The 23,384-nt window shown below is 42.7% G+C and overlaps 1 protein-coding gene across 1 annotated transcript; it reads left to right on the forward strand.

The window, feature by feature from the left end:
- The first annotated feature begins 563 nt into the window (after positions 1-563).
- Positions 564-23,110, forward strand: LOC101877894 (glycerol-3-phosphate acyltransferase 3). The gene is made up of 12 exons (XM_005146576.3): positions 564-731; positions 10,347-10,416; positions 15,668-15,938; positions 16,431-16,505; positions 16,999-17,088; positions 17,295-17,388; positions 17,779-17,894; positions 19,319-19,374; positions 19,859-19,944; positions 20,476-20,604; positions 21,062-21,141; positions 21,955-23,110. The coding sequence occupies exons 1-12, from the start codon at positions 588-590 to the stop codon at positions 22,079-22,081; spliced, it is 1,338 nt and encodes a 445-aa protein (XP_005146633.2). The 5' UTR covers positions 564-587; the 3' UTR covers positions 22,082-23,110.
- The last annotated feature ends 274 nt before the right edge of the window (positions 23,111-23,384 follow it).

Genomic DNA, 23,384 nt, shown 5'->3' on the forward strand with positions numbered 1-23,384 from the left:
AAGGTACACCCACCAAGTCCCTCTTCAGAGCTCAAGGCACCAGACACAACACAGACAGACCAGGTCTGCCGTTGGCTGAAATGCAGACCTTGCCCCTTCTTGCTTTTTAAACTGGCCTTATCTACTCTACTATTCATAAATCTAGGAGCTTTCCACAATTTTCCTTTTCTCTTTTACTCCTGAACTGCTGTTTCGGGGCTTCCTATAGCTTTCCTGCCCATGCAGCACTGCTGACGCTGGACCCGTTTTTCCTAAGCGGTAAGTTGTTAGCGCGGACGTGGCCTGTTTTCAGCTGCCTTCCATCCCGCAAGCACCACCTCGGAAGCGAAGTCCCATCTTCGTAGCCCTGTGCTGCCCAACAGATGCGCTCTGCAAGCAGCACCAGAAGCTGCTTACAACCCACCTAAAACAATCCCCCCATAGCCCTCTTTACTTCACTCGGCGGCGGGGCGGTGCTGCCCTTGCCCGGCCCCGGCCGGGCGGAGCGGGGCGGGGCCGGGCCGGCCGCGGGGCTTTAGGGCGGCGGGTGCCGGAGTCCGCCCTTTCAGTACCGGCGGCGTCGTTGCCGTCGTCGGGCAGCGGCCGCGATGGAGGACGTGTGGTCGCTGCTGTTGCGGGCGGGCGCGGTGTGGGTGGTGCTGGTGTTCACCCTCATCGTCCTGCCCTCGGCGCTGGGTGTCTCGCTGGGCATCTCCGAGGCCTATTTATGGGTCCTAGTGAAGACGTTGGAGGTAGGCGGAGGCCGCCGTCCCCTCAAACGGGTGGGGGGACCCAAAATGGCGTCTCCTGTGAGGTGTCCCTTGGGGCCGGCGGGGGGCACCCCGGGGGTGCTGGGCCTGGCTACTCTTCCTCTGGCCCTAGCTGGTTTTCTCCGCCCGTTGACGCCGGCACGTTTGTGCCTCGTCCCTCAGGAGGCTTTGGTGGGCTCCGCTGGCCGGGGCTCAGCTCCCTCCGGCCGGTGGAAGCGTAATTGTGCCGCCGCTGCCCTGGGCGTGAAGGCCCCGGGGGCAGTTGTGAGCGGGTGGGCAGCCCAGAGAAACGCTGTCCTTTGGGGGCGAGGGCTTGGGAGGAGAGGAGTAGTTCTGTGCTGTCTGGCTGTGTGTCTTTGTAGTTCTGGTGTTACGACCCTTTGGCAGAAATCTAAATGTGTATGAAGTTAGTGATTTTGCAGACTCCAGCGTGCACTCCTTTAGACCTGCTGGAGTGTGAAGTAAACTGTTACCTAAGGCTGTACCATGTCCTGGGTGTGGTTGTTTCTGTATGGTGTCAATTGCACCCTACCTGAGAGAAACTGTGCTGGGTTACGTTCTTGGAGGGTATAAATATCTGGCAACATGCCCACTGCCAGTGACTGCAAATGTACAGTGCTGATGCTCAAGAGATCTGAGTGCCCATCCTGTTGACCGTGTCTGGCACCTCAGTCTCCATCTTCCCCAAATTCTCTGGGGAAATGAGTTTCTCACGAAGGAGCTGTTTTCTGGACGGGGCATAGTTCATATGTGTGTGAAGCTTCTCCCTCTGAAGCCCAGAGTGGTGGTAAGTGTTTTAAAATGGTTGGTAGAAATGAGCTTATTTAAATCTTTATTGTGTTTTTTCCAAGAAGGAGGAGAACCCAACCCAGCAAACCAGTTGTAAGGAGGAGTACAATGGCACAAGGAACAGTCTGTGGTAATGCAGTATGCGTTGATGTGTGACTATAGAAAGTAGCTTTAGTCTAATTTAATTGTATTCTATGAACTTTTTCAGTCAAACCTTGTGAATGTTCTTCTGTGCCTTCGGGATAATTGGTGCTCAGCTAAAAAAAAAAAAAACCCAGCCACTAATAAAAATATTGTCTGTTCAATGCACCTTTAAGTTAAAATGCTGTGAGATTTTGGGTGAGAATGAACCTGCTTGAAGTAGTTTCTGGGGTCTTGGATTGTATGAGGATAGCTGTTAGGGGTGGAAGACACAGCTGTTGCTGGAAATTTTGGATAGCAGAAGCTGAGGTGATGAAGGTCACACTGGCCTGAGGGAGCAAGCCAGATGGCCTAGTAAGATAGTCTTGTTTGCATGACTTGCCTTCACCTGTGATTAATCATTTAGCAATTTACAGTCTTTATTCTTAGATCATTAATAGGTATTTTTCTAGTGTCATCAAGTGTTGCAACAAGAGGTAATGCAAAATATCTTGGACAGAAGAATGAAGAAGCAGCTGATGGCATATCAATGATAGTGACTTGTAAGAACTCTTGTGATGCCTAAGGGGGGAAATAATGACTTATCTTGACAGTTGCCATTAATTTTTTATGACATAATTTCTGGCATTATGAGCCATTCTTTCGTATATGGAAAATGTGATGTGAATAAATAGTCTGTATGTAAATATCATGTATAATATTATGTATATATAAAAGAAAAGCCAGTGACAAATTGGGAAGTGTTCTGAGGAAGAGAGTGGATTTGCTGCAGGAGAGAAGTGCAATCCATCTAGGTAATCCACTTACCTCAACTTGGCCTTGCTTTGCCTGTGAATTCTTATGCCCTCAGAATACCTGTAGGGAGAGAATGCCTGAAATAGTGGTTTGCGGTGGGGTTTTTTTGATTTTTTTTTGTTGTTGTTGTGAAATGCTTCCTGTTTCTTGGCTCACAAATCTGTCTTGATTAGCAGCCTGACAGAGACAGGCTGATAGTCTGCCAACCATTTCCAAGCAAGGGTGCCTGAAAATGTGTTGTCACACCTGACTTTTCCCTGCCAAAAAGCACATTAACATCAAGTGTTAAATACATAGCTGCTGGCCTTGTGCTTGCCTGGGTGTCTGAAACTTCTGGGATGTTGAACTGAGCATGCAGGCTTTTTTCTGAGAAGCAGTGGTCCATTTTGTGGCTATGTTGAGTCATAGGATGCTGCAATATCTGATGGCTAAAACTTTTTTCAGCACACAGATTAACTTAATAGCTTCCCTAAGCTTCCAGCCCTGGGTCTCTCTGGCAGTCTTCCTTGTCTTTTCAGGAGCCTAGGCTCTTGAGCCTGCAGGATACTCGGTAAGATGGTGATGGTGCTGCTGCCTTTGTTTCATCTTTGGTGGGTTATATCGCCTGAGCTGTCTGCAGAGTGGTAGATGTTTTTGTATGCCAGCTGAATGCCATGTTGCTCTCTGGCTTTGCCTGTTTATATCCCACATGTTGGCATAGTGGGAGGATACAGTGGCTATGAGGTTTGTTTCTTGCACAGCAGTTGTCAGGTAACAGTATGCGTTTTGTTAATCTGTTGTGAGAGTCCAAGTCTGTCAACTTGGGTACCATAGTCCACGGACTGTGTAGATGGAGAGTCTACAGTCTGCTAATCCACTGTCATATCAGATGAAATAACGCATATAAAAATGAGTCTGGGGTTTTTAGTTGTCATCTAGGCTGTGGCAGGGAGCAAGTTGAGGATGATACTGGACTTGAGGGTTTTTTTCCTGCCAATAAAAATAAATCTGTTCCTGCAAGCATGGTCCAAGAAAAGGGAGGAGAAAAGCTTCTTTTAGGAACAAAGTGTTCTTGTACATCAATTCTCTGATGTTACAAGGGAGATCAGTTAGCGCACAATAACAGCTTTTTCTCTGTGCTGGGATGCCTCTGCAAGGCACATGCTTCTAGGCAAAATGCAGCTTGTGCAGACAGCAAGTGTGGAGGATGCGCTTCTCTGGGGTTGCTTTGGGGCTTGCATTTGACTCTGAAGTACTGTGCTAGGGATGACCAGCTTTATATGGAGAATATATATATATATATATTTTTTTTTTTTCCTGTGTGGTAAGGGGTTGAAAAGAGCAGGAAAGCATGACCAGCTATTCCAATACAAGGAAGGCAGTATGACAGGCAGACTGCTTGCTATTAGAAAACTGGCTTCCCCCATCACATTGGTGTTCCTTAAATTATATTAACTTGCTTCCGAATTGCCTTACCAAACTAAGCAAATTTTTAGGACACTGCTCACTTGTTCCTGTGGGTTCCCTTTCCGAGCTAACAAAAGGATCTTTGGCACCATGTTAGCATGTTTGGGATTTTTTCTTAAATGGTGAATTATTTCTGCAAAAGCATATCCAGCAGCTGTGTTCCTACAAGGAAGTAGTCTGGGGTAGTCATCTGCCATGCTGATGCTCATGAAACCACTTGCCACAGAAATCGTCCTTATTGCTGAAGTGCTGGGGACTGCCTCCTGCAACCATGCTGCATTTCTGCTTGTTTTTAAACATCATCAGATAGCTTCCAATTTTAAATTTAGTGTGTCTTTATCTCTTGGTCTTATTTTTCGTCTTAGATAATTTACATTTTTATAATGTCTGCTATGAGTTAGGGCTAATAAGGCCCCTGCAGGCATGCCATTTGAGCTCTCCTGACAAGCAGTGGAGAAATACAGCCTTTCAGGAAGTGATTTATTTCATTAAGGCCCATAGAGTAGCTGCTACCATGGAGCAATCTGTTTCCATTAGTTTTTAGAAAATCTGTAGGGCTAGAAAATATGTAGGACTAGTTTAGTGTGTGTGCCTATTTATCTGGTCCTGGGTGCCCCCTGGGAGATGATTGCTGTTTCACATATTGTAACTCACCTTGTTAAGAACTAGTTCCAATACTTTTCTTGGGTTTGGTGGGTTTTTAATTTTAGTCTGCTGGGTTTTTTTGGGTGTTCCTAGTTCCTTGAGACAGTAGAGTTGACTTGTCAGTCACACTTGTACAGACTGCCCTGCTCGCTCTTTCTAGTGGAAAAACATTTCTTGTAGTTTTAAACTGTGTGATGTAAATATTAAGAAATGAGCTAGCCTGAGGGAAGTGATTGGGTCACACTTGTATTAAGAAACAGCCTAACTATAAACTAATATAGTGTTATTGTGTATTTTTGGGCTAATGGTTTGCTGATGACTGCAAGCACTTTGAATGCACCCACCTCTCTGATCTCTGGAGGCTCTTTGACTGTGGGGCTTGCAGTTAACAGAAAAAGCATTTCTTGGGTGGTTGCTCTTGCTGTAATGCACAACAGGTGCTTGAAGTCATAGGGGCTTTTTTGTAAGTAATCCATCTGAGTTTAATAGTGGCCCCTTGTAACAGAAGCAATTTCTAGTAGCTGCTTATGCAAATGTACTTTTGCTAGATAAGGGTGTAACATTATTCAGTAGCTGGGAGGTGAAGCAAAAGTTAACTTGCATTGCAGATGACTCTGGCAGTGTGGCTGTCCTGTTCCAAGTATGTCAGACTACAGCTTCTTCCTGTGAGCCACCATTAGTATTGCAGGTGGTGCTGAGTATAAGGGTGGGGAAGGGAAAAGGACAATGTGTAAGCTAATAAGTGAATCATTTTCGACTGTTTCGTCTTTAACTCACTGGCCTCTGAAGCAAGCTTTGCTGACTAATGTCATTGCTCAGTGACAATGAAGGCCTCTGTGTAATTGATATCCTTCAAGCACTGCTGGGCAGAGGGAGAAACAGCTCTGAAGTGAGACAGTAACTCTGAAGGCTGCCAGCTCAGATGTTAACAAGAAGCATGTCTTGGAGACATGCCTTGTGTGAATTGAGGCACCCTTGTTTACAGGGCTTGAACTGTCTTTCAGAATAGTATTTCAGCAAATCTGCTGCATGATCTTGAAGTAAATCCCTGGGCCAGTCCTATGAAGGCCATTATGTGTGTTTTCATCAAGACTCCTTGCACATAAGTAAGGTTGGCACAGCTGGGGTTGCATCACTGGTTAACACAGCATCTTTCTGGTTTGCAACTCTGATCTGAACTTGCTCTCAATTTCACAGCATGTGAATACTGGGATTTCTGATATTGTTAAGTAAATGCTGTTAAAATAACACCAGCTATATACAGAGCTTACCTTAAGTAACAGTTTGTGATGCTGGTGTAAAAGAAGCTGCTTGGCATTTCTGTTGCTGATCCCCTTGCTTCTTTTTCCTGCTGGACTCTATTGTTCTTTGGATACCTGTTCATCAGGAAGGACTTGTTATACAACTTGTGTGCAGAAGAATTTGGAAAGCCACTTTGAGGCAGCGGTAAGGATGTCCCATCAGAATGAGGAAAAGATGTCATGGGAGACCACAAAGGACCTTTTGCTCTTTCAGGAATGGTTGCTCCTCTTGGTGGTGGTGTTTTCCTCTCTTCACACAAAACAACCCAATAATGGGCATGCAGATTTTGCCTTCTTAATGTAGCATGGCGTGGGAGGTGCTGTGAAGTCTTTGTTACTGAAGTTTGGAGAGCCTCCAAGGAGGAGCACTCACCCAAACTAGCATATAAACTTTTGCTCTGAGCATGACCTGGCATTCCCTTTAAGTAGGGGAACATCACTGACCTAACTCTGCATGACTGTGGATATCAGTTATTGTAAATAATTCCTCTTCTGAATAATTGTCAAGCATTGCTTATTAAGCCACAGCTGATGTAAAGGTGATAAATAGGGTGAAAAGCAAAGGTCCATCTGTTAGGGAAATGTGGAAAGTTCCTGAAGTGTTCATAATAACTTGGCTTGTGATTGATCCTAACAAAAGTATCTTTAGATGTGCTTTCATGAAACAGCATGTCAAGCTTGTCTTTGGAAATAGTTGCCTATCTGATAACTATCTTATCTGGAGATTAATTATTTTGTTTGGTTTTTTTTGACATCTCTTGTAAATAATGTGTGTATTGTTTTGCTTCTGATCTAACTGGATATTTCTCAAGTGCTGCATAAGACCTATATATGTGGGAATTGCTTAGTGATGTGTAAATGAAATTTCTCATTGGCTGTTTTGTTTAGGCTGATAACTTGCTGTTTGGTTGTTCTTATGGTGCTGATAAATTAGAAGCCTTTTCTATGGGGTTGAGAAGGGAAATCTTTGCAGGGAAAGGTTCATCTGTTTTCATTACCTAGTGAAGTGTGGTGTCTTCAGACTGTGTCTTGTGTAATTAAAGCATTCAAGCTACTTTGTCTTGAGCAGTTGGAATACCAAAATTTCAAAATCAGAACTGTGGTGGTGCTTATGTAGTTTCTATGATAATGCTGCTTTCTAACTTTGTGTTAGTTAAATGGGTAACCCCAGCTGCAGACTATTTTTAATCTGTTCAGGAGCCTGTTTTATACTCATTCCCCCAAACTGGTTCAGGAATCCTTGCTATAAAGACTTAGATCTGCTTCAAGGTATTTGGGACTGCCTGCTCAGCACCAGCCTGCAAACTGGGAGAAGCCTCTTGGAGATACCAGTCAATGTTACTGGTAAGAGATAAAATCCAAAAGACCTGCCAGTCTGCTTTTGCTCATCTCCTGAGTAGAATGGAGTCTATGCCTTATTTTGTTCTGTGTTTTGATCTATAATACATAAACACATTATTTTCCCTTCTGTGTGATGGATCATCTTACATTATGATAGCTCTTTGTAGTATAAAGCTTTGCTTTAGTGTAGAATCCGGCTGAAGTGGTGATGGATGGTGCAAATTCCTGTCTAGCAGGAAGGAAGGGAAATTACATGCTGCATATAGTGTCTCTCTTGTTTTCCGAACTGGGTATAAACAAGCTTTTCACTTGATCAAATATCAAATTTTGGCTTTGATGATAGTGCCTTTTTTAGGTGCCTGGGAATAAGTGGAAGGGTTAGTTTAAGTAAAAATGTCTGGTTTGCTTGGTTGCTGGAACATACAGTTTTTGAAAATACGATGTGGGAATTATATGAAATTGAGGGAAGAAGAAAGCTGACATAGAGAACTCAAAACTCATTTTCAGTAGCTTCTGATAGATGTGGGCCCTTATGAATCCTCAAAGGCTCCTGGCCAAAAGAGGAGCAAACAAGGGGAGCTGATCTCACCCTTGCTGGTTTTATGAAGCATGCTTATATCCTATCTGGCACTAGAAGTAACATTGCTTTAGCACAAGTAATTTGTCCCCTGGAATGCTCTGTGCAACCTTTGTACTAGATGCCACGCTGGTGTCAAGCTTGTGGTGGTGCTTGCATCTCCTGGGAGGGCATATGTAGGGGTCAAAGGGAACTAGTCTTTCCATTCTTTCTCTTTGCCCCTATCCCTCCCATGGCCCAGGTGGGGTGCTGCAGCTTTCTGGAGTTACAGGAACCTGTGGACCAAAGGTCAGACTACTTTAGAAGCAATAGGGTAGATAAATGCATCTAAGCAGTAGAAACGTACTTGGGTTACATGACTCTGCAATTTCTCCTTTTGGAGGAGTTCACTGCCTCTTGTGTAGAAAAATTTCAAGGTATTATAGTATATACAGTATAGTAGGATTTGAAAGCTTTTGAGGTATTACAAAGGCATGTTGTGATAGCTTGTGTCTTCATGGCTTGTGCTGAGGCTCAAACTTTTTGACACTGTCTAATGTGAACTTGTAACTGCAGGATTTCTGCAGCAAGAGCATTGTGTAGGGAGTGTTTTATGCTTTTTCTGAGCACCAAACAGAAATTGTTCTTTCAGGCTTTGCAGAGCAAAAGGTGGCAGTGCTAGGTTTTGATTACCAGTTTGAGAGGATTTGGAAGATGGAAAGCTATTTTTTCAGATAGTGTATATATGGCTGAGACCATAGCCAGATATGTTCTTACTCTTCTATGTAGTAAGTAATTTATCAGCTTGTGTAGATTTTAATTCATTGAATATAGTGGCTCAAGTCTGGTGAGAGAATGATTGTGTAATGCATTCATTGGCCTGCAAATCTATTCAGTAGAAGAAATGCAGAAATTGAGTTACTATGAATAGTTGCTTTCTTGAACAATATTTTGTTTTGGCATTTCCCAGAACTTTCATGGCCATAGCACTAGTGAGAATGATGTGTAGCCACAAAGTACTGAGTTACTCCTACAGGAAAAATTAGCTCCGGGAACCGCTATTGCCTTAGCAGCGGCAGAACTGAAAACAGCCCAAAGTGAATATTTTGGCAGGGTAGGTTGGGATTAAGCAAGACCTGAAACAGTAAGCAGTCCTAGCTGCTGAGGAGTTACATGGTGGAGGTAATGCCATGAGACAGGATACTGACCTTTCAAAAGAGAATTGTGTCCCCAAATGCCCTGCAGCTCTGTTGGAGAGGAGAGATGGAAACTACATGGTTTAGCATTGGTCTAGGTCCTTTCCTGTGCAGACTGGTGAGGACCATCTGCATGCTGTTAAAACAAAGCATGCGTTTGATACTGCTGAAGTTGTTCATGTTTAAACAGGGTAATATCCTGGTCTTTGGATGTGAGCTCATTTCAGCCAGGTCACCTGTCTTGGAAACACCTATTATAACAGTATTCCTAGAAATAGTATTAAGTCTATTGGGTGAGGAATTAATGCTAATAATGCTAATAAAGTCAGTTCTCTTTGGCTGAGCTTTCCATCCCTTCACAAAGCTGCCACATGGGAAAAAGAAGGATCCAGGTCAGAAGGGTTACTCTGTCATCATGGTCAGGCTTTGGGGTGGCAAAGAAGTTGTGATTGTTTACCCCGTAAAAAGGAAGCCTGATGTAGGAGATGGAAAAGCTATTTAAAAGCAGTGTGTGGAACTGAGTCTGCTGAAGGTCAAGACAGCCATCTGGCCTGAGAACAGGTTAAACTGGCTCAAGCTGCTTCAGGGCTGGAGATGAGGGGAAGTATTCTGGTGCCTGTGTGGCCCTGTCACAGGGGTTTGCAGTGAGTGTAGCTACTGGGAAGCTTGGACACTCCTTGGAGAGCAGAGCTTACTTTATGAGGTATTTCAATTTCCCTCTTCCAGCCCACCTACTAGAAAAGAGCAGGTTAACCCCAGTGAGCTGGCAGCCTTTCACAAGGACAGGAGAAGGGTGTCTCTGCAGCTGTACACTAGAGATGGTGATTTGTCCTGTTTTTCTGATGCTCAGAGCTTTAAAATGCTAAGGAATAAGCAGCTGCAGTGTAAGGGAAATTTCAGTTTTGCTCAGCTTGGAAAAATATTGGGGCAATCCTATTTTAAATGAGACTGAACTTAAATGAGACTTCCTATGACTGCAAATGCTGTTTTGTTCTTTTTAGCTGAGTTGTGATGTGTCTGTTGGCTCTGAATATGTGCTGTTGAGCTCAGGGGCTGGTGTCTTGCTCAGCTCCTGGAGCTTCCCATGTATCCATGATTTGATTGCTGGTGTGCGAGTAGCAAGGCTGGCAGAGGCCTATCTCAGGCTCTCGGTGGCTGTGTATCTTGGCAGGAACTGAAACATCTGTGGAGCACAGTCAGCTCTGAAGGCTGTTTCTTTGGAGGAACTGTGTGTGGATCCAGCTGAAGAAGATGGGTGATGATTACCTGGTGAAGATTTTCTTTGAAAATCACAACTTGTCTTTGATTAACTGTGGCTTTTTTAAGTGGCTTTTATCTTAAGTGAATATTGCATTTGTGAAATTAATGTTTTCTTTCTCTTCAACAGTGGGCAACTATACGGATAGAAAAAGGTGTCAAAAAGCCACAGCCACAGATAAAGACTTCTGCTACTAATGGTGAGAGCTTGGGGTAAAGTCATATTGATAAGATTAATGTTTTAAAGTAGCACTGAGCCCTTTTCAAATGAAGTTAGATGTGTACCTGAGAGAACTGGAAAAGCTAATTCTTGCATTTAATTGTTTTGCAATGCTACTGGCACCAGAACCTTTCCTGCAGAATTATATACTTCTTTTACTGTTGAAAAAATCAAGGGATGAGCAAATGAAGGGTATGAAATAACGTTAACAAAACAAAGTAGAGCTTATGATGATGGCTGTCTTCAGTTGAGGGAATTTTTAGAGTTACAATACAAGCTTGGATTTTGTTTTGAACTCTTTAGGCAGCTGCTTGCAGGGCTGCTGGCCAGCTATCTCTGTCCTAACTGCATCAGAGTGCTTTTAATGTCTGAGAACATCTGAATGTTTAGTGGACAGCATTTTTCTTTCCCAAACTCAGTGCTTTTTCTGTTGTAGGACTGTTGGATGGAAGCATGTGGTGTTACACTAGTTCTTTTTTCCAGTTGTTTGCTATTTATCTTTTGTCCCCTGGAGTTACCTTAGTGTTTGCCAGGCAAACTTCTTGCACTCAGCATTTGTAGAACAACAGTTGAAGAGTTGCTTCATATTTCTTCCTTTAGCCTGATTTTGAAATTAGTTCTTTTACTATATCCTAACCCATACTGTGCATGTTATGCTAGGCTCTACTAGGTCAGAGATGGCTGTAGGAGTTGGGAGCAATAAGCACAGTGAGAGCAGTCTGAGTTTGCCCAGGAAGTATGAGGATGCTGAGCAAGGCATTGCAGCTAGTGCTTGGTTATCTCCTGATTTCTGACTGCCTTGCTGTTGCTATTGATTTGCTCACTTCTTGACAGTATTTGATAGCAGTGTCAGCATTTTCTATGTGCTGTCTTTCTTATTAGGCAGCACAGCTGGAAGCCGGACCACCATGCCAGTTATTAGACAAGGCAATTGTTACCTGATTCTACAGATTAGCTTACGCTAACATGATGCAGTAATAGGGACTGAACTGCTGAATTGGTCGTGTGCCTTTCGTCTCCAGAGGAGTATTCTTATCAATACTGTAAACACTGGTATTGCACTATCTGCAGGCCAGGCATGAAACAGGCTCTGGTGGTAGCACATGCTACTGTCAGTTAGCATGTGTAATAATAAACTGGAGGTACTGCACAGCAGCTCTTGAAACAGGTTAAAATTTGTGTTATTTAATTACTGACTTCAAAGTGGCTTTCAAAGTATTGCTCATGAGTGTCCTGAAAGTTTTGGGTTTGGGTTCATTCTTTTGGGGGATGGGCAGGAGGTAAGGCAAGTGATCCTTCCAAATAATGTCAGTGCCGTGCTATCCATTTCACAGGTTGTCAGGGATACAATACGGCAAAATATCCTTTTTCTTCCTGTAAGGGTGATAGTATCCCATCATGTCACGGCTCAGTGAGTGGGCAAGAGATCCAAATGTACTGCTTTAGCTGCACAGTAGGAGCTTTTGTTTTCCTAGACATCTGTTTATTCTGGCATTGTAGCTTTTTCTTTTCTAGAAAAGAAAGGTAGAGGGAGAGCGACCCAGCTAGTAGTTTATGTTCTATGAGCTATCTTTCCATAGCACCACGAGTGCCTATTCCCCCTGTATGTGTGACAGAGTGGGTGTATAGTGCTAATATGTGCTAGTTCAGAACTTGGATTAATCTGAGTGCACTCAGCTGTCTGAAGCATTAGTGCTAGTTAGCAAAAATGGCCTGAAGTAATTTATATAGACTATTGCATGCAGGCTATCTTCAAGCGATCTTACAGATGAATATACGCAATTGCAGTGGTGTCGTGAAGCACACTTCTAATATTTTTTTCATATTTGAAATTAAAAATCTTTCTCCCCTGTAGATGACTTCCTACATTAAGCTGTTCCCTTTAACTATTCCTCACTTGAGAAGGTATGAGGAGCAGGGGAGATGTGGAGTCAGCAGTGCCAAGTTGAGTTTTGTATATTGCTTTTGAGAGCTTTTTAAGCAGAAGACTGACTTGTGATTAGGAGTCTGGATTCCTGTATGTGGATGAAAGTACTGGAGAACCAGAGCAGGTGTAGACCTAAAAGTGCAGTATGTAAGTTGGCATCTCCTGAGGTGACAGAACGAGAGCAGGTGGAGAGGCCCAGTTGTGTTTTACCGTATTTACTGAGGGAGAAGAAAATCCTAGTGGTACTGAATTATGGAGTAGTTATTAAAACAGGGTGCATGTAAATGTCTGTGTGTGTGTTACACACATGCTGAAGGGGAATGGTAGCACCTCTTCAATCTTCCCTCACCATCCAGTCCTCACTAGGAGGTAGGTCAGTATAGAAGGGAGCATTGCATTGCAGTATGCAATTTTTCTTATTCCCAGGCAGAGCAAAAATGGTCCTTCTGAAAGATCTTAAAATCCAGTGTCCCTCAATATGAAAGATGAGAGAGCATGACTGAGGGGACACTACCTTTGTCTGCAGTACCAAATCCTGCATATTTCACATCTGTCAGCAGAAATGCAGTCAGTGCCCTTCTGTTGGAGGTGTGATAAGGAATAGTTACCAAGAAAAATGTTGGCTGGTGTAGTTGCTGTGTGGAAATTACTTGTTGCTGCCAACTTAAGGTCCCTTGGTGTTAGCATGTTTATGTGCCAGGTCCAATGGTAGGTAGCTGTTGGCTGAGCAGGTAGTGGGAGGCTAGAAGTCTATCTCATTGCAGCTAAATAACCAGGTTTCAGCTGTCAGTGTGGGTGTTGGCTGTGTGGAAAGGCAGTTCTCTTCAAGTTGGTGGGTTTAAAAGCCACAAAAATGCTGTCAGGTCAGAGTTCTGAAAGTGACATCCACTAAAAGAAAAGCTTATGCAAATAGTGTGGTTATAAGTAGGTAGTGTAAAATTTGAGCCTAGTATAATTTAGCTGACTAGAGTGTGAGCTATAAGGCTTGGGGCTTGTGCTGTGACACTGAGTAAAAGTAGCGGCTGCAGGTTTTTTTGTCTGAGTGATGTTTGCTGTACTCCTGCATAATATACTCCTGCTGCTCTCATTTCATCTGTCTTTGGCAAGCTCAGCTCTGCTCATGGCCAAGGGATTAAAGGCCATTAAATGTTACTTCTGATTATAAGAAGGCTAAGTATATCATGCTAACAGCCTGTGTGTTAATTCTATTCATAATCCCTTCAGGTGCTGCTGAGATCTTGGCTCTCAGAGTAGCTTGTCCTAAGCCTGAAAGGCAGCTTGTGCACGGGGATGTTGCGTGATAACAACAGCACAGGCTGCTGAAGCAAGGCATTAGAGCTGTGCTCTTGGCTGTGCCAGCAGTGTATTAAACTCGAACCCTGGGCTGGTTTCAGCCAACAAGTAAGAGCCAGGGGAGCTAACTGCTTGGTTGATGCTGAACTGGGGGCTGGATAAGGAGGAAGGATTCCCAGTTTTCCTGGGAACTGGAGGGAAGAGAGGTACTTTATACCTGTGTGATGGGTGCTGGAGAGTTCCCCTGATGTGTGTTTTGGCTACTACCAGTCTCCTACCCCAGGAGCAGGCTGGAACAGACAGGTTGGTCTGGTTCACCTGAAGTCCTGGATGTTTCACAATCTAGAGATTTAAGGGACTGAAGGAGAAAAATTGAGCCACAAACTAGAGCTCTGGTTTGGGTTTAAAATACAAGTGTACTTTATCCTGCTAAATGTTTGATGTGATGAATGTTTGTATAATTTAGATCCCAAAAGGCACGTGGGTGTTTGGGTGTGCCATATTAATGGCACTGAGATTGTCTGCCAGTGGAGTTGCTAATTGTGGTGGTCAAGTTCAGAGCTGAAGGTGCCGACAGATTTTGTTGCAGTGTGGCATCTCTTGCATGTTGTTCTGTAGTGTTTACCTCAGTGATCTGTGGGACTTGTATCTTGAAGCTTCTTGTGTTGCTCCATATGTATTCTACAATGCAGTGCAAAGTTTTCCATGTCACTTATAATTTAAATGTTGCATGTCACTTATAGTTTAAAAGTTGCATGTGATTTGCACAGCAAATATATTCACAGAATTTTTCTGCTGGCTTACGTTCCCTGGGATGTAGATTTGCACATTTTGGGATGTGTATTTGTAGGAAATGCCTATTAGCTTGAAGCAGTTGGGTGCTTCCTTCTTTCCAATATTTTCGTCTCAACATGGAAGCACAGATTATGCAATTTGCCAGAGGGTGTCTGATAGAGTGGCAGCCTGAACTTGGATCTCTATAATCGTAGTAGACTGTCTCATGGTTTTTCTGGTTAAATGTTACTCTAGATTTCTTCAGTCATCAGTTTCTAGAACCAGACTTGATTGCCAGAAAGCAGCTACTTGATCTTTATATTTAGCTTACACAATTTGTTCTTGCCTTTGAAAGCTCTTAGAAATCCATTCTTATCAGACTGTAAGTATAAAAAACAAAAAGGGAGAAGAGGGTATACTTGTAGTGCAATTCTGAACTCTCCAGGTTTCTTTTCTATTGCCAGGCTTATGTGGACAGAGTTCAACTGAAATACAACTGTTGGTGCCAAACCAAATTATATCAAGGCACCACTAGGCAGAACTTTCTTTGACATTGTGTGTGTTGGAGTGTTTGATTTGAGATAAAACAAAAATTACTGTGGTCCTGTCTGTGCTTACAGAAGAGACTTGTGCTGTGAAGGGAGAGAGGTGTATTTGATTCAAAGCTGGTCCATGCACAGATGTGAGATAGCTGTTGCAGCCTGGGGGTTTGGCAGGTAGCAGCAGAGCATATCTCAGCTGAATGTGGCTGTGGGACACCAGATCTAACTATCTGTTGTCCCACAACAGATCTTGTTGTCTAACAAGAGATGAGCCTAGGGAACAGGGAAGCCTCCATGGGAAAGACTGCTCTTAAATACACAGAGCACTGGAAGGGAATGAAAAGGGCAAGGGTTTGCTTGATTTCCTTTGGAAGCATCAGATGGTCTTGGATGAATTTGTGGAGTTAAGGACTTGTCAGATGGTGGGTGGGAAAGGTTTTGTTTTCTTGCTTCATCTTCAGTGGGCAATATAACTTGGTATATTTGCTGCACAAGGTGTTCATGCGAGGAAGAAGCGCTAGATCTGGCCTATTGAAGGCTATTCTGTGTTTAATTGCCCATCTGGTCTTGTTATCATAGGAGGGGCTCTGAGAGTAAATTTGTCTTCTTGAATAATATGGAGTGGCAAGTGGCTTGGAGGATTATGGTTACTATATAGGATGTTTTCCTTATATATTTACTCTTTCCTTCCCAAGGTATCATTGAAAGAGATGAAACACCTATGGAGAAAGAAATTGTGCATCTGCATCAAGTGGACTTTGAATTCTCTGACATATTCTACTTCTGCAGAAAAGGGTTTGAGGCCATTGTGGAAGATGAAGTCACCCAAAGATTTTCCTCCGAAGAGCTGGTTTCCTGGAATCTCCTAACAAGGACTAATGTCAACTTCCACTACATCAGCCTGAGGCTAACTATAGTGTGGGTCATTGGAGTTATAGTGCGATACTGCTTCCTGCTGCCCCTGCGGTAAGCTCATGGGTGCTAAGGAATTTTGCCAGTCTGGAACACCTAATTTTGTGTTTTCTTGGGAAATGTCACTTCAGCTTTTTTAATCCAAAAGCAGTATTAACAAATATAGATGACTAACCTGCTTAAGTTCTCCTTCGAATGGTCAAGAAGCTATTCAGAACACTTTTATCTCGCTGTCCACTTTGGAGAGTAAGGCTAATGGCCATCTTTCTGTGAGTTCTTCCCTGAGTCATGTGTATTGGCAGCCTACGTGTATGTTGGGTGATCTCTAAAACTCCTTGACAGCATTGGGCTGTCTGAATCTGCTGCCTCTGCTAGGCTATGATTTTGAGAAATGTCAAGGAATTCTTAAGCAATGCCAGGGGACTACTGGGTTAAAGAGAACTGAGGAATAACTGAATCCCTGCAATCCCTTTCCATTTAATATCACTTTGATTTTAAAAATTAACAGAACAACTTATCTTGCTGTAATGTCTATTTTGTCTGTAGCATTACCCTTGCTGCCATTGGGATTACCTCCATGATTGTGGGGACAACGATTGTAGGACAGCTGCCTAACAGCAGGTAGGTACTGTGTGTGGTATGTGAGGCAAACTTGCCAAGTTGCATCAGTGCCAACAGCTCAAGATTAGGACTGGACAGATTTTGCAAGTCATAGACTATTGATAGTCTGCCCACAAGCTTGTCGCCTTGCTTTTAGTGATATTTTGAACTTGGGCTGAGACTGATTTCTTGCCAGGATTGGCACTGAGTTTGGTGATTTCTGATGGGCTCCTCTTGCTGTCATGAGGGACTCAAAGAGAGCACTGTAGGGAAGATAACAGTGCTGGGATAAAATATACACAGTGAGGAGCTGACAGCCTTGCCCAGGTAAGTGAGACCACTGGTATGGCATGTCTTGGTTGGGCTGCTGTAGCAAATAAGGAGTAGAGCTGGGAATAACCTTCTGCTCCGGAGTACTGGGAAAATTCAGCTCTGACTTGTGTTGAATAGGCTAGAGAATATTGTGTGTCTAGCTGCTTTACAGGATGCTCCAGATGCCTGTCATTTCTTTCAGTGTGAAGAACTATCTGAGTGAAGTGGTTCACCTCACGTGCTCCCGCATCCTTGTCAGAGCTCTGTCTGGTACTATTCATTACCATAACAAGTGAGTGAGCTGACCTTATGATAATAGAAGTGTGCGTATACTTCTGTGTATGTGAGTATCCCATTTGAAGTGGGGCAGTTCTTCCCTGATGTGCAGCTTAATGTCATGCTAAGTGTTGACCTGCCTGACAGCTTTATGGAACTGTTGTGCTTGTAATGTGGTGTTTAGCACATTGGTAGTCTAACAAAAAATTTATGTAATTACAGGGAAAACAAACCTCAGAAAGGAGGAATCTGTGTTGCCAACCACACATCACCGATAGATGCAATCATTTTGACAAATGATGGATGCTATGCAATGGTATGAGGAGACCCATGGTTCACCACAGCAGAGGGAGAGACCAGGAAAGAGAAAGACTATGGGGTATTGGTTGTGGAGTTCATTACTGGACTTTCACAGTAGAGATGTTAACTTCAACACTAGTCAGTGGGGAAAAGTAAAAGTTATGTTGAAATTGGTCTACCAATAACAAATTCCTGGCAGTGTTAGTGCTAGGCTCTTCATCTGATGAAATACTTGAGATCAGGCTTCCATGCATGTGTCTAGATGAATTTCAGTAGCTTTATGGACCCTGCCGAATCCTGGTTTGCAGTGTGGTTGGGGTTTTTTTGAGGGGCATGAAGAAGAGAAAGTTCTGTTTTTTCAGGTGCCTCACATACTGACGTGCCTTACTGGGCTTTGGGCTTGCAGGTTGGCCAGGTTCACGGTGGACTAATGGGAATTATTCAGAGAGCCACAGTCAGGGCCTGTCCTCATGTCTGGTTTGAACGCTCTGAAATCAAAGACCGCCATCTAGTGACAAAAAGGTGAGGTGTGGATTGGAGCCGGGGGATTGCAGTGCTAGGATAACTCCAGTGCCTACCTGTGCCTTAGAAGCCATGTCTGGGTGTGTAATCCCCGAAGAGTCGTTGAATAATCAAAGACCCAGATGAGGAATTAAATCTTCAGAAAGACGGAAGCCAAGAAGCTAATGAGGTTACAAATGAAAACGAGAAACTTGCCCCCTTGGGATCTCAAGAGGGCAAAAGACTCACCTGCAAAATCTTTTAGCAAGAGCCGTATATAGTTGTTTTACTCTAAATAATGACTGCTGCTCATAAATACTAATTACAAAGATACAAGTTATCTGTAATTCCACATTACGGTAGGCTGGATTGATGTGGGTTATTGCAAATTGGTAGATGTAAATAGGATTGGAAGCAATCAGTATACCAATAGCTCAACAGCAGTTCTTGAAGCGAGTTGGAGAGGTGATAATGCAGCAAACTGGATCATTCAGAATGACCAGAATGTGCTTGCTTGTGTGGGCTTTGGTATAGTAGACCGGTCAAAATGCCAAGTTCCCAGATCACCACTGAAGGCTTGAAGAAGTTATACAGGGTGAAATGGTTCAAACCAAAAGCCATGCAGGCTCAAAACCCATCTCATTTGGGTAGCCATTAGCTTAATAACTAATGTCTGATTTATTCAGATACACATTTTGAAAGGATGTGAAGATAATTAAAATTCTGTTACTTTCTCTTGAAGAGAAATACTGATAAAAAGTGAGCTTTGTGTGACACAAACTATCTTGACTTCATTTAAAACTATGAGCCACTAGAAATAACAAAGCATTGCTTTTCTGGGTGGGGGGCAAAAATATGTCTAGTTATAAAAGTGAACTGCTTACAAAGGCAGTTTGTTGCAGAGTATCACCAAAGGCATACTCATGAACAGGTGTAAGCACAGTGACAGAAATTCTTCTGAATTTTTAAAGAACTTCTAGGTTAATTCTGACAGGTTAACTTCATCACCTTACTGGCCTCTGCACAGCAGGACAGCTTTGCCAAGTCATCTGACTATTACTCAAGTAGTGTGAGCTGTAGGCATTATGGGGTCCTTTTTTTCCAAGACTTTTTTCTTATGTAGGCAATTTATTGCAGGTTGAGTTGATCTGAGTTAATTGTCTGATTAGTGGCATACATTTGCTAGCTTCCCTGACAGGCATTAGTAAAATAACTTGGAGGAAAGAAAACAGGATGTTGCCTCAGTGTAATCTGCTAGGGACCTAAGGAATGGCTTGCACAAAGCTTCATCTTTCTTAGAAACACAAAAGCATGTGCAAGTTGCTGTCCAGTAAAAGGTTTTGGTTTTAAACAAATGTGTCCTATGTAAATATATTTTTAATGCATCTGCCTGGGGAAAGAACAGTGGGAAAGAACTGTTTTAATCTTTCCTTTTGCTTCCACAGACTCAGGGAACATGTGGCAGATAAAAACAAGCTCCCAATCTTAATTTTTCCAGAAGGTAAGAAGCTGAAATGTTCCATATCTCTGTTCAGTGTAGATGTCATGCCTGCTCTCTTTTCATAGCTTCTGTTGCTCAAATATATCTTAACCTCTGGGTTAGATTTTATTAGGGCATTCCTATTTTTCATCTTTAAAGAGGTTACACAAAGACAACACAGTATTGTTCAAAGTTGTTGGATCTCCTTGAAGAGGCTTTGGATGGAGAATGGGAAGTTTGGTTCTTTTACCTTGTGAATATCAATTCACTGTCCTACAGACCTAATCTCAGCCTTGTGATTTATTTATTTTTTGTACGTGTTCTGGATTCATTCAGTCGGTCACAAGACAAAGAACAAAAGCAAACAGGGAAGAGATGTTTAACATAGGCATAAAGGGTCTGCATTTCCTCCTCAGTGAGTCTAAGACCTGCTCACTGATGGAGTGTTGCTATCAAAATGTCATATGTTGTGTGAAGTAATGACTCCAGTTTCTTTTCTGGACAGGCACCTGCATAAACAATACTTCTGTGATGATGTTCAAGAAAGGGAGCTTTGAAATAGGAGGGACCATCTATCCTGTTGCAATCAAAGTAAGTGGAAATAGCTGTCAGCCAAATTTCAAAGTTTGGGATCTACTTTTGTCAGGGTGGTAGGAAGCTGTCTTGATACAGCTGCTAATGAAAGCACAGTAGCTTTGGCAATTGGCTACGTGCTGTGGAAGACTCCTAGAGCAGAAGTGGCTGAAATGGAAGTGAAGTCCTTCAGCCTATAGAGTGTGGCTGGTAGGACCTGGTGGGCTCAGCCTCTTCCTTCAGAAAGCTGGGAGTAAGGGAGATCTGGCTAATCCTTGCCAGTGCTGAAGAGAAGCATGCAGCTTGCAGCAGACTTAAGTCTTTCAGCTGTTAGGGCAAGTGGGTAACATCTGTTCCTGGTTCTGTCATGTAATCACAAGCAGCACTAATAAGCACAGGTTTATTGTTTTAAAGCCCCATTTTGAGCAAGTGGATCAGTTGTCAATTTACTCTAGCATGTGACTGAAAGCATCCACCTCAGATCTGAGATAGGCTGTGATGGTCTGTGAGGAAAAGGCTTTATTGTATGTTTTTTGTGATCTCTTACAGTATGATCCTCAGTTTGGAGATGCATTCTGGAACAGCAGCAAATATAACATCGTGAGCTATCTACTGCGAATAATGACCAGCTGGGCCATTGTTTGCAATGTGTGGTACCTGCCACCAATGGTTAGACAGGTAATATAGCATCTGGTTGACTGACCACTATTTAAGAACCTGACTGTGTCTGCAAGTGCCTGTCCATTTCCCCGAAACCCCTACCTACCCTGTATTTCCAAATAAGAGTTTTATACTGGACTTCTGTTAGTGTTGACTTTGTATGATTGGACTGGCTTTTTCTGATGCAGCTTAGCACCATCAGCAGTGCATCAAATATGCGAAGGATAGCAGTAAATGTAGTGCTGTTCACAGTAGCAGTGCTTTTAATGTTTCATCCTGTTGGAGCAAAATTTGCCCTTAATTTCAATGCCTTAGGGGAAAATGAGCATTAGAACATCAGATTGTGTTGGCATGATAAGGGAAGGATTGTTTGGTGGTGAGCTTATTTGATGAGACAGCAAATGAAAAGTGCTGTGAAAGCCTGTTTCAATTACTTTTCTCTGCTTTGATCATGTTGAATTTATGACCCTTAAAGGAAGGTGAAGATGCTGTTCAGTTTGCCAACAGAGTGAGGTCAGCCATTGCTCGCCAAGGAGGACTGACTGAACTTCCCTGGTGAGTGATGCCATCCTAGTTAGAGTTCATGGACTATCTGATTGAGAGGGGTTTCCTCCCTTAGCTTTGTGACAGACAGCATTCAATATAACTTTATTCCACTCAGGAGAAAACAAGGGAGTAACTTCACATGTCTGTATGTGAAAGTAAAAGTAAAAAAAAGATGCATGAAGTCCTTGGAGCATGTAGCTCTTATGCAGTGAGTTTAACCTAAAGGCTTTGTACTTTAAAAGAGGGTTCCTTCATAGTTGTTTCTCATGTTGAGCCTCATGCAAAGGTTAAGGAGCAGAAGTGAAGTTAACTCTGCAAAACTGACAGACAACAAAATGTGAAAAACAGGGCTTGGCTTTCTGCTTGGACTTTTTCATGTCCTACCCTCAGTAAGTAGTATAATGCCTAGATTTGATAGGACTGTATGAAGGAGACTTGAGAGCAAGATTCTGGTGAAGAGAATCCACAAACCCTCTGAGTGAAGTAAGGCAAGAAACAGCCATACTGTTGCACAAGATTGACTGCCTCTACAGTCTAGGGAGATAGCATCCTGGATTGGCAAAGATTTTGATGGTAGGTGTAACCTGTTACAAACATGAGTAGTTTCTTTAATGGACTAAACTCAAAATTTGGACTGAATAAGCATTATGGCTTAAGGTAAATGTTTTAATCAACATGCTTAACTTGGATGTTCTAGAAGTTCTGAAGAAAGCCTTTTTACTAATCTAGGTCATGACTCTAGAATTTGCTTCAGATAATATAGAGCTTGATAACACTGGTAATAATCATGATGGGTTACTTTTTTCTCTTGCTCTGTTCCAGGGATGGAGGGCTGAAACGAGCAAAAGTCAAAGATACTTTCAAGGAAGAACAGCAGAAAAACTTCAGCAAGATGCTAGTGAGAAATGGATCAGTAGGAAGCCTATCTGCAGGAACAGAGTCAGACTGAATGGTGGTTCTTGAAAACTAATTTTGCGCAACCAGCCTTAGCAGGAATAGTGTTTAATTAAAAACAAAACCCACCACCAAAAATAAAACCAAAGCACAAACTGGAGAAATAAAATCTGTTATCACCTGTATGCATATTCTCTGTATAGCTGGTGCAGAGCCTGTCAAGGACAGTGTGTCTGTACCACTCCCTCCCTTTTCACTCTTTTTACTCTCTTGCCCCTCTTCATGTGATGATGCACTGCAGCTGCTGCTATTCTTGAGCTGAATGTGTGGGGACTTGATACAAAAGTTAAAAAGCATCAGTTTTTCTGAGCTTGTAAGGTGAAGGGAAATATTGAACAGATGCTGTTGGGACACTGGTTGTGAAGATACCTCTTGTTCATGGTATTTTGAAGGTTTAAGCATAACAAAATTTTACCTTTTCCTGTTGCTCACAGACTTTTAGTTGTAGATGACTTAATTAACGAGTTTTAGGATATTGTCAGAACTGTGATAAGGACTTTTTTGATTGGCTTGCACCTGGATGTGCAAGGTGGGGAAGGAAGCAAGGGCTGCAGACCCTAAAGGGTGGGAAAGGAGCTGCCCTGCCAAAAGCACAGTTTATGGACCATGGAGATTGTGGTGGCCTTATAACATGGTATTGCCTTTATTAAAAACTGCTACCTGAGGGAGGGAAGATAAAGGGCAAGTCCTCGATCTCTCTGTCCACTGCTACTGTCAAAATTGCTTTCTTGAGATCTGGAGCTGTAAAGTTAAGATACCACAAGTAGCTGTTTAACATAAGCTATGACAGATGAATTTTTGAGGTGGGTTTTCAAGATTACCCTTCTGCAAAAATGGCTGCTAATGGCTTAAAGATCTCAAGAGAGCCACTCCAGAAACACATTTTGTGTTAATCTGGGCTAGAAATAGCTATCACAAGTATAAACATAGGATCTATAAGTCGCCTGTGATAAAAGTGTGGTATGTTTGAATCTGCAATATACTATTGTCTGAATGTAAAGAGAAATAAATTCTATATTTCTAATGGGTCTTGTGTGGTGTTTATACTCTTCTCTGAATGTGTATAAATATACCAGTTCCACTTAGTGAAAACTTTAGGATCATGGAAACTTAAGTTATTGTGACTAAAGGGAGTGATTGTTGTTGAGCTGTTATCAGATTTCTAATCTGACTAGTTTCCCTTCCTTGGACAGCAGGGAACATACATGGCTTAGTGTTTTTCCTTTTTAGGGAAGGAGTGACTCATCATGCAGACTGAACTTGAAATTACAACATGAAGTCACATCAGGTAGTCTCAA

Source organism: Melopsittacus undulatus, chromosome 7 (genome assembly GCF_012275295.1).
Source record: "Melopsittacus undulatus isolate bMelUnd1 chromosome 7, bMelUnd1.mat.Z, whole genome shotgun sequence".
Classification (NCBI taxonomy): domain Eukaryota; kingdom Metazoa; phylum Chordata; class Aves; order Psittaciformes; family Psittaculidae; genus Melopsittacus; species Melopsittacus undulatus.